Source organism: Triplophysa rosa, linkage group LG10 (genome assembly GCF_024868665.1).
Source record: "Triplophysa rosa linkage group LG10, Trosa_1v2, whole genome shotgun sequence".
Classification (NCBI taxonomy): Eukaryota; Metazoa; Chordata; class Actinopteri; order Cypriniformes; family Nemacheilidae; genus Triplophysa; species Triplophysa rosa.
In genome coordinates this window covers 10125448-10140343 of record NC_079899.1, presented here as the reverse complement: position 1 = coordinate 10140343, position 14896 = coordinate 10125448, and the positions used below count along the sequence as shown (strand labels likewise).

The following is a 14896-nucleotide window of genomic DNA, read 5'->3' as shown; positions in this document are numbered from 1 at the left end:
AAAGATGTGAGTGATAATGGTCGAATGAAAATGTAGGTCTTCATTTGCTTATCATACAGATTGCTTTGTGCTTGTTTGCAGTTGTGAGTTAAACTCTATACGACGTTTTCTTAAAGCTATTTTCTTTTTATGTAATCAAAGTTTGACTTGTCAATTAACTGGAAATTTATCTGGTTGGAGTATATCAGCCGTTTTGACAAAAGTGGCAAAAGACGGTTTGACTGTCTCAAACGTTTTAGTTATAAAAAAATGTAAAAATTGAGTTCTTTTCATTGTGGGGGCTTTTGTTTTCTTGCGTACATTTTTAGTTTTGGACCAGTTTAACCTGTTCTGGTTTGAAGACAGTACCCTTGAAACAATAGTGCTGAAGCCGTTTTGAGCTCAATGCATGATGATGGGGGTGGATTTCTATAGATTTCACATCAAAGCAGGATTCTCGACGTACATATGCAGACCATCACTTCTCAACAAATAGAACGGTTACAAACAGGGCCGGATTATCCAATGGGCATTACGGGCACAGCGGGGGCCCATGCGTGCTTGGGGCCCAAGCAAGGGGAAGAAAATTTCACATAACAGCGTTTCCGCTGTATTTATTCTGCCGTGCGCTTCTCTGGCCCGCGCACATGGAGGTGCGCACACAAATCAGTGTTTCTAATTTAGGAAGTCTGTCTTTTGAGTTAGTCAATTTTACGAGCCCTCTAGCGGCTTTTGTTCAGAAGAAGCGCATAGCGACAAATCTAGCGATTTCTTGGAAAAACCTTAGCTTTCATTCAATGGGAAAATGTCGCCAGTGCTGCCCCGCGAGCGCGAGGTCTCTCTTTCCCGGCGCAGGGATCCCTTCTCTTGACGTCACTCTGTACAGTGAGCGGCAGGAAGACGCACCACCGTACAACAGGTGACTCACGAATAATGTGTATTCGTGAGTCAGGGATTGCAAGTACTCTGATACAAATGTATAGTATAATGCAATTTAAGTCACTTTGGATAAAGCGTCTGCCAAATGCGTAAATGTGAATGTAATGGCCTCATGACAGCCAATGTCAAAACTAACCACATGACAGTTTTATGTAATGTTAACCCATAAAGCTACGTAGTTTCTTAAGTTTGATTACTATTCTGCTATGTCATGTTTATGACAGGTTATGTTGTATTAGTAATGTCAAGTTGTCTTGACAAAGACACTGACAGATTATGATGTGTTGCTTTATGTCAAGTTGTCATAACAAAGACATCTCAAACAATGTCATCTTTGCATTCAAAAATACATAAATGAGCGAATGACACTTAATGACAGTTGTCATAAACATGCATAAAATCTCCTTCATATTCATGACATTTGTCATGTCATGATTATGAAGGTGTCATGTCAGTCTTATGAACACCCCGTCAAATAAACCGAATATTCTTAAGAACTTTCATTAATTTATCTTAAGAACAGTTTTGTGAATCCGGCGTGTTTGTGTGTGAATTATGGAAGAATCTGATGGAACTGAATTGATAGAGGTGTGGTTGTGTGTGCTGCTTGCATATGCCAGTGAGTTACAGTATGCATGGAAATGTCTTAATATTGTTGCTGTTGGGCCAGGAAAGCATTGTTGCAATCATGTGGTGTAAATCCTGTAGGATTAAGGATGTGTACTGGTGTTGATATTGTCCTTCAGGTTGTGATCATAGTTTGTAACTTGTCAATGTAATCACGTATAAGATAGAGGTGTTTCCTACACATAGTACCCTATAGGCTAATTTAAAACTTTATTGTGCACACATGTGTGTATGGGGGGGTCCATAAGACACTTGTGCCCAGGGGCCTCTGAATTCTTAATCCGGGCCTGGTTACAAATTTGACAAATACTGTATAATTGTGACCAATTTAAGACACTTGGCCATTTACTTAAGATAGTTTGACATACAAGGTGACTTGTATGGACTGATAGGGATTAATCTAGATTAATTCAAGGTTTATCTCATAATTTATTTAATCAATTTAAAAAAATTTAATCATAATTTTGAGTCTGTTTTTATTTTGCATTAAAGTTAACTTTATTACTTGAAACTTTTGATTACTTTGAATTTCAATTAGAAAAGTCTACAGCTGATGGGAGAACGACAACACATAAATGTACTTTTTTTTTTTTATTATAATCACATTTTCAAGGCAGTGCAGACTCGACACCCTTTTAAAATAAAATAATAAAATAATGTAAATAAACTAATTGGACCTACATTTGAAAATGGCAATGACGGTTGTGTCATTTTCTCTTTAGTTATGCTCCCAATTTTAATTTAATTCATTTTTAATACAAAAAATAGGTTTAATACAATTTTTCCTTAGAATTACATAAGCCCTTGCTCCAACATTTTCTCGATCTGTACTTTTTCTGTCACTATGTGATTCTTGGTAGGGTAAAGCTTTTCTGTGGCTCAGTGGTTAGAGCATGGCGCTAGCAACACCAAGGTCATGGGTTCGATCCCAGGGATTGCACATACTTAAAAAATCAAATTTATAGTACAATGCAATGTAAGTCGCTTTGGGTAAAAGCGTCTGCCAAATGCATACAATTAATGTAATGTAAACGTAAAGAGCCAGTTCAAAGTTGCTGCTTAGTTTCATGGTTCATTGTGGTGGACAATCTTAAAAAATAATAGCATATGAGTGTTTTAATCCAAGTTTAAAGGGATAGTTCCACCAAAAATGGTATTTTGATTTTTGGGTGGTTTTCACTGATTATTTAGATCATCAAGCATTACCACACACCACATCAAACCTATAGATCAACAAATGTGTTATTCTCTTTAAACTGCTTTATTCTGTACCAATACAGTCTGTGAACATTGAATCTTACTTGCAGTGAGCTGCAAAGATTTTCCTCTGTGAATGCCAATGGTGTCCAAATGCTTTTCTTGAACTCTAAAAACTGTTGTGTTAAAACCAACACAGTCTGTCCTTAACTGAACATATCTCTGTGTCGAGTTAAGGACAAGACATGTTGTGTTACTTTTAATCCAACCTTGTGTTGTCCCTTGTATTCATTTAAAACAAAATCAGCACAAAATGACTTATAATGTGTTCAAATTCCATGACACAAAAAGAGAGTGCTGAGCATTAAATGCTATTCTCTGCATGAACATCAATACACGACAACGCGTTCAGATGTTTATGTGTCATTTGTCCTAAAACCGTGTGCATTCATCATGTGGGTCAGTTCTAATAAGTGATTTCTTTCCTCAACAGGCTCTACGGCTTCTACAAGGGAATCCTTCCCCCCATTTTGGCCGAGACCCCAAAGAGAGCAGTGAAGGTAACAGGAACCATGTCTGACTCCAAGCTCAAGCTCATCACTTAAACCATGCACGCTCTGATCTTTGCAACCTGGCCTGCCGAGTGTAAACATACACACAGACCACATACGCATGTCCTCACATACCAGCTCATAGCCAGAAGGATCAAAACCACTCATCTCCTCTGTGTGTTTGTCGTCATGCCACATGTGTTTGCTGTTGAGAACTCCCAATATTGACCTACATGGCCAGATATTGCTACTGGCCTCTCTTTAGTATCATGTATAAACAGTACATATATACATACAGAGATTAGATGAGTGCTCGCTGTGGCTGGTTTTAGGTTGTTGGTTTATGAGCTTTTGGAAATGGGTGTCTGGGACAAAATGCTTAGTTAATGTCTTACTTTTTAACATTTGTCTAATATTAAAAACATGTGGAAGGAGTTTAACTCAATATTTCGAAAGATTTGGACTGGTGGACTTAACATTGATGATAAATGAGATCCATGAGTCAATTTAATGCTCCACAACTTTTGATTCAGACCTACTCAATAGACAGGTATACTGTAGGCCGTCCATCAGCCTCAGCAAATGTTTTGTTATCTAATAGCAGTCAAGCTGAGCAAGGCATGACTAATGTAAAGATAGATATGGCGTCCTACCAGTACAGTGGTTCTCAACAGGGGGGCTTCCTCAGGTTGACTAATAATTTAAAATGAGACAAAATAAGCATTGAAATACATTTTAAAATGACTAAAAACAATATATTTCTTATTTGTGCATTTTTATATTGAATAAACACTTTTCCAGTTAATGTCAAGCTCTGAAATATTGTATTGGGTAGAAATGTTGAGCTTTTGTTACCGGGGGGGCCTTTGAATGTTGTTGAAAACAGTGGGGGGCCTAGGAGTCAAAAAGGTTGAGAACCCCTGTTCCATTATTATGTATGTATGTGGTTTCTAAAACTAACACTCCCCAGGTTCAAAATGCGAGTAAATTTGTCTTGTAAGTAAATATAACAGCTACTTGGATGAAAGCTTGTAAGGAACTGCAAAATCATAAATGATCTCTATCAAATCATAAGAACAATACTTTGACCATCGCTGATGTAAGTGTGTGATTCAAATCAAATACATATATCCTGTCTGCTAGATTAACATTTTTTAGATTAACTTTTACCGTAGTAGAAACTTCTCTGGAATGTAATATGGAGACACATGGAAAATTCATCACATTAAAGCACCAAATGGAAAATTTGTAAAAAGAAAATGACTAAGAATATATTCTGCAGGGACAGAAAATAATTACTATAATTATTATATACTATAATATATATGAATTATCTTTTCTGGCCACTTAGTTTTCCAATTTACTCGCTATTTGCAGGTATGGGAAAACATAAATTTTGGACATTTCATGTATTTATATTTGCGCAGTGTTGAGTTCGACAGTTCGATGAGCGTCCTGATTGACTGCAATAGAGCTGTGTTTGCTCAGGGTGTGAACATTCTGCTTGTCTATGTGTATACATACAGTGGGGTTCAGAAGTCTGTGGCCAAATTGAATAGGTGGGACTTTCTTTAATGAAAAATGGCAGTTTTTGGATTTCGAAAACCTTTTTTTAACAGCAGTCTTGACTTTAATGGAAGTCATATTTATGATTCTGCAGTTTTAGGTCACTAATCAAATGCAAAATTTGCAAGCAAATTTGTGACATTGACCATGTTAAGTCCTTTGTACAAAAGGTTAGGTTGCCTTGCTTCCATTGGAGCGCACGGGTTATCTTTGGAACCGTCTCCAATCACGTTGATCGACTTGTGGAGTCCATGCCAGCTAAAATGCATACTGTCATTAATGTTTGGTATTTACCAAATACTAAATAGTACATTTTGACATTTTGCAAGTTTTTTACCTGAAGGATTGTTCACCCAAAAATGAACATTCGTCATTTACTCACCCTCGTGTCATTTCAAACCTGTATGCCTTTCTTTCTTCTGCAGCATTTTTCAAAATATCTTCTTTTGTGTTCTGTAGAAGAAAGAAATACAGGTTTAAACTGATGAGGGCGAGTCGTGATATAATTTTCATTTTTAGGTGAACTATCCCATTAAAGCTATGCAGATATTTGTCATTTATAGTTATTCAATAAAAAAATGGAGAATAGTAGCCTCCTCTTCAGTGTCTCATGCTTTGTGTAGTGTGTGTTTGGTCTAAAAACAGATGTTTACAGTTTGGCCTGTTTTTGCAGTTCTTCACCTTCGAGCAGTACAAGAAGCTGTTGAGTTTTACTCCTTTATCGCCGGCCGTGGTGAGTCATTTGATACAAGCCAGATAAACACACACACACACACACACACGCGCGCACAGACTACGTATATACACACATACAGTTATAGATACTACACACATAATCGCTTCACAGTCAAGTGTGGCAATCCCCTCATTACAAGGCCTACAGGCAGCGGGAACAAGGTGTAATCGAGACGAACGCTGCTCGGTGAGGCATGTGAGAGATAGCCATTTACTTTGACAGCAGTCTATCAAGCAAGCATCAGGTTTGACGGGTGTCCTCAGACGCATGGCACGTCTCGCATCCACAGCCTCTTTGGAGAGAAACATTCACCTGCGCTATCAATCACTCCAGTCTCCGCCCACCCTGACTAGAGATGTCTATCCGTGCGGTGCCCCGGGGGCGCTGGGCAGAGTGATGTATGGAGCGTGCGAGGCCGGGAGGTGGAGTGAGATCATCTACATGGGAATTAGCGAATTAAGGAGAGTGATTGAGCCGTAGCCCCGCCCCCCTCCGGAGCCCCAGGTCAAACAATTCGATATGATTGATGAAGACGAGCAGTAATACGACAAATAAAAAAATGAATGAGTGTATGGCTGGCTTTGTAAACACGCTGCAGGCTCACTAGAAGTGATGTGCGGTTTTTCTGTTTAAGTTGGAGGAATCCAGCGTGGAGTAACGAGACTCACACGCTGTCTTCCAGCGTAGCTTTTATACTGTACATGACTACACACACACATGTGCACCAGAGACACACAGAGGTTTTAATCGAAGGCGTGGGTGTGCAATATCCCCAGCTCACCTTATGCAAACATACTCAAAGATCTCCTTTGTCACCCTACAAGTAGGCCTGAATCCCGCTGAAATGTATGTCAAGTGCTTGGAATGGGCATTAGAAGCCATAACACAGATGCCAACCACATTTAAGTCTGTACATGAGACCTCCGATGCTAATGTGATGGGTCTTTGTGAAATCGGAACATTTTCCCGGTCACAGAGTACAGTTAAGCTGCTGTTGCAACACATGAAGCGATTCATCTTTGTCTCAAGTCAATCTGTCTAAGCCGGATCATCCATCTTTGATTCCTGTCTGCGTTTCCTTTCTAACGTGATTGACGGTTGCAGTTTCATTCATTGGCGGATTGAAGCCGAGCTCTCTGTCTGGCCAAACACGTTTCGAAAAGACAACACGTCACGGAAGCATTGTTCACGACGGCTTATGGTATTTGTGCAACATGACTTAAATATTGACTGGTCAACTTAGAAATGCACAAAGCTGTTTCTTTATAATCTTTGTCTGGTGTTTTAACATGTCTTTCTCGTTGTCATTTGGCGTCACGTTTCCTTGTAATGTAATTCGGTCTGCCTTAATGTGCTAGGCCCTCTCTGTGGCTGGCCTGGGGTCAGGGCTAACCGAGGCGCTGGTTGTAAATCCATTTGAAGTAGTGAAAGTGAGCCTACAGGCCAACAGGGATTCATTCAAAGTGGTAAGAGACTACAGCTGTTTAATTGTCCTCTTGATTTTGAAATCTCGCTTGTGCCGTTGTGATGTGACAAGTTCATTTTTAGTTTGACGTTTCTAATGTTATTGCTCTCTTTCTTACTCCGTGCAGCAACCCTCTACATTTGCACAAGCTCGAACTATCATAAACGCAGATGGCCTTGGTCTCCGTGGCCTTAACAAGGGGCTCACCTCCACTCTGGGGCGACACGGTGTCTTCAACATGATCTATTTTGGTTTCTACTTTAACGTTAAAGACGCTATTCCTGCCAGTCAGGTAAACATACAAAGGAGGCTTTATTTTAGTTATTTACTGTATTATTTATGTTTGACGTTTTCCGACATTTTTACAATTGCCAACAATTCAGCCCTTATTTACTGTATATACGTTTCATGAATAAAACTGTATGTAATGTATGGTACAACATATACATGTGTTCAATAATGTTTATTTTGTAGGTCCTTATTATTTGGAATGTTTTGCAAGTCTCAAGAAAATATATATTATTATGGCGATGACAGAATTAGCTTTGAGCATCAGTTAACCACATTAACAGAGAGAGGGGGAGAGAGAGAGAGAGTAGCTGCTAAGATAAACCTTGCTAATACCTTCCTTGTTTGCTCTCCATCACATCCTCAAAGGTTCAGATTACACATCCGGCAGGGCTCAACTCCCAAACAAAAGTTAATTTTGTTTAATGGAAACGTTACCATACGCCCGCTCCACATGTATAAACTGGAGCATTAGATTTACTCAAATGAACTAATTGGAAGCAGACTGAGGTATTTGTTGGGGGAGAATTACAGTTGAAGTTCTACCGAAATTGCCATTCCACTCTCATCTGGTGCTAAGATCATCATTGCCTGAGAAGCTCAAAGCCTCCAGTGATCAATCACGTGACAGGCCGGAGTTGACCAAGCTTGATTTGACTGGGTGTTTTGGGGGGGGGCTTGTTTTTGCGGTTTAAGGTGGAGCATGTCGTTTTCTCCTGTGTTTTCAAAGCAGCCGTCATTTTCTGGGGATTAAGATCCATTTTGATTGATCTTGAACCAATGATGATTTTCTATTGGTATTAAGCCATTAACCCTCACAGGGTGCCAAAATGTAAGAAAAGTGTGCTGCGTGTATAGTGGTTTTGTGTTTATATAAGATGGATCTCTATTGTATCAGTGCAATAAAAGTGCACTGTTCCTCCCCTCAAATGCGGCGTTCAGGTTTAGCTGTCGATGTAGCATGTCGCTCGCGGCGTCCGTTGCTGTTAGTGAGCTTTCTGTCATTTGTAAAAAATATCCTGGCCAATTAGATGTCAGAGCCGCGCCGGTTCGGGCTTCTTTCGGTACAGTAATACGCCAGTGTCGAGTCACAGTCCAATTACCCAAATTGTCCCCATATGCCTCCCAGTCTGCCTGCATGAACTGTGTTTATAAGTCCTCTCCCAAAGTTTGCCCTTGGTCACGTGACCCGCTTCAGCCAATCGCTGAAGTTTGCTCCTCTCATGAAACGCTAATCCGCACCCTGCTACCATAAAATGATCTGAGCTTTCATTTCACTGTTGAGATGATATCCCTTACTACAAGCTCCCTTTATTTCTCTCTCTCTCTTGCTTTTCACCTGCATTTCCATATCTCTCCTTATTCGTTTCTTTATCCTCTTTACATGTTAGTTAATTTGCGTCTTATATCAACTGTGTGTGTGTTATCTAAGAATTTTGAATATTATGGGTGGACCAGTTAAACTGTCATTTAACTGTTTATAAGGGATAAGGTACATCCAGACATTATCACAAAATAAACTGATGCCGAGCGATTGTCAGAATCAAGATTGTGTTTTATTTGTCTACGTAAAAACTGTTAAACAAACATTAAAGTACTGTGCGATACTTGTTTGTGGCAGACAGGAAATGTGTAGGCTGGTGACTATCAATGTTTTGTAAAAAAACACAACATACTCTCTTTTTATGTATTATTTCTCTTTGAATTCTTGTTCTTTCTGTATGCCAGGACCCTACGCTGGAGTTCATGAGGAAGTTTGCTATCGGTTTGGTGTCGGGAACCGTGTCGTCCTGCGTGAACATTCCGTTTGATGTCGCCAAAAGTCGTATCCAGGGTCCTCAGCCTGTTCCGGGGCAGATCAAATACCGCAGTTGCTTTCAGACCATTGGCCTGGTGTACCGTGAGGAGGGGTAAGGCCTACCAGAACCGCTACAGGTGTCACAATATGACCAGACAAGTGGTTCAGCTACAAGAAAAATTACACAACATTTTATGTTTACCCTCAGCCCGTAGGGGACATGAGGGCAAGTTTTGACAACCAACATTTTTAAGCTGCCTCTAAATCTCAGTGCAATTATATTGTGCTCATGTTAGATCGTATTGCATGTAGGAATTAAGCAAAATAAACAATTAAAGCAAATACCCAGATTAAAAAATAGCTTTATGTTACTTCTTTTGTTAAGTTTGATATAGACTTATTATGTCTGTTAATGTTTAAAACAGCCCAAACATTTCAAATATTGTGAATACACCTCTGCGTCTTAGTGACCTGCAGTCATTTGTTCCTCAGTGGTTTTGTTTTATATTAAGTTAACATGTTAGCATTTTGTGATGAATTTGAAACCTTTTTCAATAAATGGAATTTCTGTGAGACATTCCTGGCTGATGAGCTATGAGTGTATTTCATACACACAATGATGTGAACACTTTGTTGATTTTGATGCAGTGCTAACTTCTATTTTTTTATTTTACTTGTACTTTTGCTCTTTCCTTATCGATGAAAATGAATTTTGCCAATATTTTGTTGTGTCATTCATTTTTGTCTGTTTGGCTCTAATATGAAATGGCATATCATAGACAAAACAAATATTTTAGTTGATAATAATTTGATAAATAAAATCAATAAATGCTTAAGTGTAACTTAAAACAATGCTTTAATGTTCTATACTTTTGTCAACACTTCATAGTGAACTTTTTTCAGCTTTAACAAAATACATGCATTTGAACCTTCTGAATACCATGTATTGAGCATTCTGAAAATGTGCTTCTTTTTAAGTTACTCCATTTTTAGACTGTTTAGAATATTGCATTATTTGTGTATTGTGTGTTACGGCAACTGCTTACTGGGTTTAATTGCCAAAATACTTTTGACTGGATTTTTGTGCATTATTTATGGGGCACTCTTAAAGCATTACATTTGCATTGTTTATCAACAATAACAAAACAGTTTTATGTCAAATGGGTTTGTTAATTATACAAAAAAATGTAAGTAAATAGCAGTGAACACGGACTGTAACATTCCCTCTTGCCTCTCTCCTCATGGGAAGCTGTAAGAGAGAATCAGTAGTTTTACGGCTCTTCAGGGTCTTGATTGGCTTGGTTTGCGCTGTACAAAGGAAGCGGCAACTCATTTGTTATTAGGGCCAGAGAACTGAGGCCTGATCTCGGGCAGGGTAGCATTTGTGTGTGTGTGTGTGTGTGAGTAGAGCGAGAGACACTCAGGCTGTTTTAGTTTTAGGGGTGCTGAGAGGGTACCCCATCCTGTCCAGGCCTCTAACACGACACAGTCCTGGCTAATTAGTGGTCCCTATGGGAGACATTGTTAAGCAGGTCCTAACTAGGCGCGCGGCGCTCAGCGGGTCAGTCTAATCAGACAGCGGGGCAGAAAGGAAGTGGCTCAAGCCTTATTAACACCAGCAGAAGCAGAGGACACGGGCCGCGACAGGCCTGCTGCCAGATATCAGCTTGAATGCATTAAGGCAGGTACACAACTAGGCCAGCTATTAGTGCCCGATACCTGTTTGAGCATCACCGACTAAGAGAGAAAACATCAGAATCAGAATCAGAAAGAGGTTTATTGCCAAGTATGTTTGCACATAAAAGGAATTTGTTTAGGTGACAGGAGCATCCAGAACACAGAAACAGCAACAACAGTACACAGAGACAATAACACAATAGAATACAGTACACAGATGATTTAAATAAGGGCCTATGGGTATAAAAAATAAAGAAATACAATACAATAAACATAAGATAAAGATATAGAGAGTAAAGCTATGTATGTATGTAAATATGTACAAGTAAAAAATAAGAATAGACTATTGTAGTACAAGGTATGTGCTATATACAGCAGAAATATAATTTACAGAAAAAGTTGTATAAAAATAGTTATCTGGAGGATATAATTAATATTGCACTTAATTATTATTGCACAGAGTTATTAATTGCACGGTGTGTAAAAACATTTAACTGTTCAAGAGGTAGATGGCCTGAGGGAAGAAGCTGTTTTTGTGTCTGGTTGTTTTGGTGCTCAGTGCTCTGCAGCATTGTGAAGAGATGATGGCTTGGATGTGAGAGGTCCAGGGTGATTTTCTGAGCCCTTTTCCTCACTCTGGATGTATAGAGCTCTTGGAGGGTGGGCAGGGGAGCACCAATGATCTTCTCAGCAGTCCGAACCGTCCTCTGTAGTCTTCTGATGTCTACAGAGAAGATACTACCATACTAGAATAATTCTTTCAAAATTGTTTTTGGGAGAATTATCTCACCATTGTCACATAATAAAATAAATGTTTTTCTCTAATGCACATGTTCTTCTCACAAATCTATTGTGAATGTTTTTTTAACAGATATCTTGCCCTATACAAAGGACTGATTCCCAAGATAATGAGACTTGGACCAGGTAATAAGAAATAAGTGCACAGTCTACCTATGTTAATAATATATAAAGCAGTATTGTGATCGAGATGTTTACATTCTGATGCAGGAGGTGCCATCATGCTGCTGGTGTATGAATATGTATCTGCGTGGCTACAGAAGAACTGGTGATGATCTCACATCACCATCAGCTGTTTTGCAGGGGTCTGTACTGCATCCTCTCCACGTTCATTGAAACAGATCCCATCCCCGTTTCCCAACAATCACGTCACCTATCACATTTCAGGATCAATTACGTTTCCACCGACATGTGACAATATCCACTGCTGTTCCCTCACTTAACATCGATTTTCAGCTGCGTTCAAGCATGAATAATTGTGTACACTCTCCACCGTCGCTTTACGACAGCACGGTCACCCTCCTGGACCTGCCACACATTTCATGTTTATATTTGACAGAACCGAGAGGTATTTGAGAGCTGCCTGTCCACATGCCTGCACACTTAACAGCAACACTCCGCACCCAAACGGATTACCTTCACCAACACGAAATAGAGGAAACAGATTCAGCGTGTTGTTTTTAGCCTAAACCTGTGGCTTTGTTTCTCACGTCTGTTTTCAAGTAGTATTTAAATACAGTGAAGGTGAGGAACACATCTACTGTATTGATAGATGGACAACTCAGGACATTACTGTATTAAATTGGTGAGATATCTGATGTGCTCAAGGTCTCACCTCAATAGCTTTAAAGGGATAGTTCACAAAAAAATGAAAATTCTGTCATCGTTTACTCACCCTTTTGTTACTTCAAACCTGTATGACTATCTTTTTTCTGCAGGACACAAAAGAAAAGAATTTTGAAGGATGTTGGTAACCAATCAACAGCGATACCCATTGACTTGCATTGGTTTTGTGTCTAAACAATAGAAGTGCGTTTTCATTTTTGGGTAAACTATCCCTTTAACAGTGTTGAAAGTGTTTCAAATTCATTGCACAAACAAGATTTCTATGAAGGTTAGCATTTCCGTTTAATCTGAAATATCAATTATTTATTGATTTCTGGAATTTGTTTGAACAAATTGACACAGATCAGTGCAAACAGAATAATGCACCAAAGAGAGCTACAAAAGCTCAGTTGGCGTGAAATACAATACAATCATTTTTAAGCCAAAAAGCCTAAACAAAATTACAATAAAACAGCAACTTATAAGGTCCTGTAGTTTTACATTTAAAATACATTTTGCTAATATCATGTAACAGTTGTTTATTTGATGATCAACTATCCTGCACTCTGATACATCAGTAAAATTGTTAAAAATAAAACCCGCTCATTTTAAAATCACCGTTTAATGGCTGCAATTGTGTAATATTTAAACAGTCTGATTCTTGGGGTTGAGTTGGATTTAATGGTTTAACTTGTAATTCTTTGTTATCAGTGCTTACACATATCAGTGGGAGTGAAAATCTCTGTGGTTTGTCTCTGTGATGACAATTGCTGTTGATGATAAGTCACCAAACTTTTTTTGATGTGAGCTTTTTCACCGTTTTGTGTATAATAATGAAGTCAGTCATCGCAGCTGCCCGAGCCAAGCTCTCACTCATCTGCTCTAGCCTGCAGGGTGAGTCAACATAGCTCAGCACAACTAGAAATAACAAAACTGAAAAATGCAAACATAATCTAAACAATAAGGACTCCCTCTCTATTCTCTCATCATAAAAATATGAACGCTCGGAAATGTGGTCTTTGTTGGCAGCAATGTTCCGTAATGTTCGCTCATTTTTTATTGCTCAGAGGTTACAGATAACTCGTCGGATGAGTTAAAACAATATGGCAGTCATCCTTTGCGTTCCACCCTGACCAGTTTACAATTCTTTGCTTGCACGTTCCCATCTGTCTCTTTAAAGGTCATGTTTTATCTCAGCCCATTGACTAAAAGTGACGGTTGAAAGTTACCAATAGCATCAATGCCGCAGAACTTTTTGTTTGAAAGAACGCGCACTAGACAGTGAAGGGGCTTGTTGTACCCATCTTACGCACAGAGGGGTAAGACCGTTTAGCCAGTCTGTTTAGTACTGGAATTCTGTGTCAATGTCTGGGTTGTTATAGCGCCTCTGCCTCGTCCTCTGCTTCAGATCACGATTTGTTATAGTCAGTCCTTTCAACAGCCTTAAATATTTCATGGAGTTACAACACCGAAGACTTCACCATGCAGACACATTTTCAGACTGTATTGTATTGCTTTCCGCTGAATGTTTGAAAAACCTCTTTCACGTTAATTGAAGCATTATACTAGACATTTAACTATAGGTTTGTTGTGTAATCTCCTCAGCTTTTCTCACCTTTTTTAGTTTTGCGTTTAGTGTCGGGCCTTTGTAAACATTCAATGTAAATGGTAAGACTTTCTTATGGGGTTTCTTAAAGGTCCGCCTGGTCATTTTTATTTACAAGGTGCCGGACGATATAGTGGTCATCTTGGACTCGCACTGACACCTGGAGGTGTGGAAGTAGCGTTCTGTAAACTAATTTGCTTGTTAGCGATGCTAATTATTGATTAGGGAAGCATGAATAGTGATTCACAGTCAGCCATGATTCATTTGTTCCACGACCAAAAGTGTCAACCAGTGCTCAGATGTGATCACAACGTTTTGGCCTCCACAACAGCTGTTTTATGCTACTGATGTAACCGGAGTCTTCATTTCATGCCATTATTTTCTAAAAATACTATAGGTGTCACACTTTATTAAAGGGCTAGTTCACCCAAAAATGAAAATTCTGTCATCATTTACTCACCCTCAGGTTGTTCCAAACCTGTATAAAATGTCTTTGTTCTGCTAAACACAAAGGAAGATATTTGGAAGAATGTCAGTAACCAATCAGATCTCATCCCCCATAGTATTTATTTTTCCTACTATGGCAGTAAACTCTTCCAAATATCTTCCTTTGTATACAGGTTTGGAACAACCTGAGGGTAAGTCAATGACAGAATAACATGTTTTGGGTGAACTATCCCTTTAATGAGGAAAATCAATGTCAAACGGCCAGATCCACACTCGGCTACAGAGCTTTATCTTGTGCGTTCAAAATATGCCGTTCCAATACACCCGTGAAAGCAGTCTGCTTATGGTCAACCGCCCTTTAAAATCAAGCTCGCACCTTGGCACGGTCCAGCCGCAG

The 14896-nt window shown here is 39.1% G+C and overlaps 1 protein-coding gene across 1 annotated transcript in view; it reads left to right on the top strand.

The window, feature by feature from the left end:
• Window positions 1-13045, top strand: part of slc25a21 (solute carrier family 25 member 21) — a 93473-nt gene extending 80428 nt beyond the window's left edge. Inside the window, exons 5-11 of the mRNA XM_057343367.1 lie at window positions 3236-3302; window positions 5533-5592; window positions 6954-7061; window positions 7188-7352; window positions 9077-9258; window positions 11695-11747; window positions 11832-13045. Coding sequence (XP_057199350.1) covers window positions 3236-3302; window positions 5533-5592; window positions 6954-7061; window positions 7188-7352; window positions 9077-9258; window positions 11695-11747; window positions 11832-11893 — 697 coding nt within the window. The 3' untranslated portion in view covers window positions 11894-13045. The remainder of the gene's footprint in view (window positions 1-3235; window positions 3303-5532; window positions 5593-6953; window positions 7062-7187; window positions 7353-9076; window positions 9259-11694; window positions 11748-11831) is intronic.
• Window positions 13046-14896: the final 1851 nt, after the last annotated feature.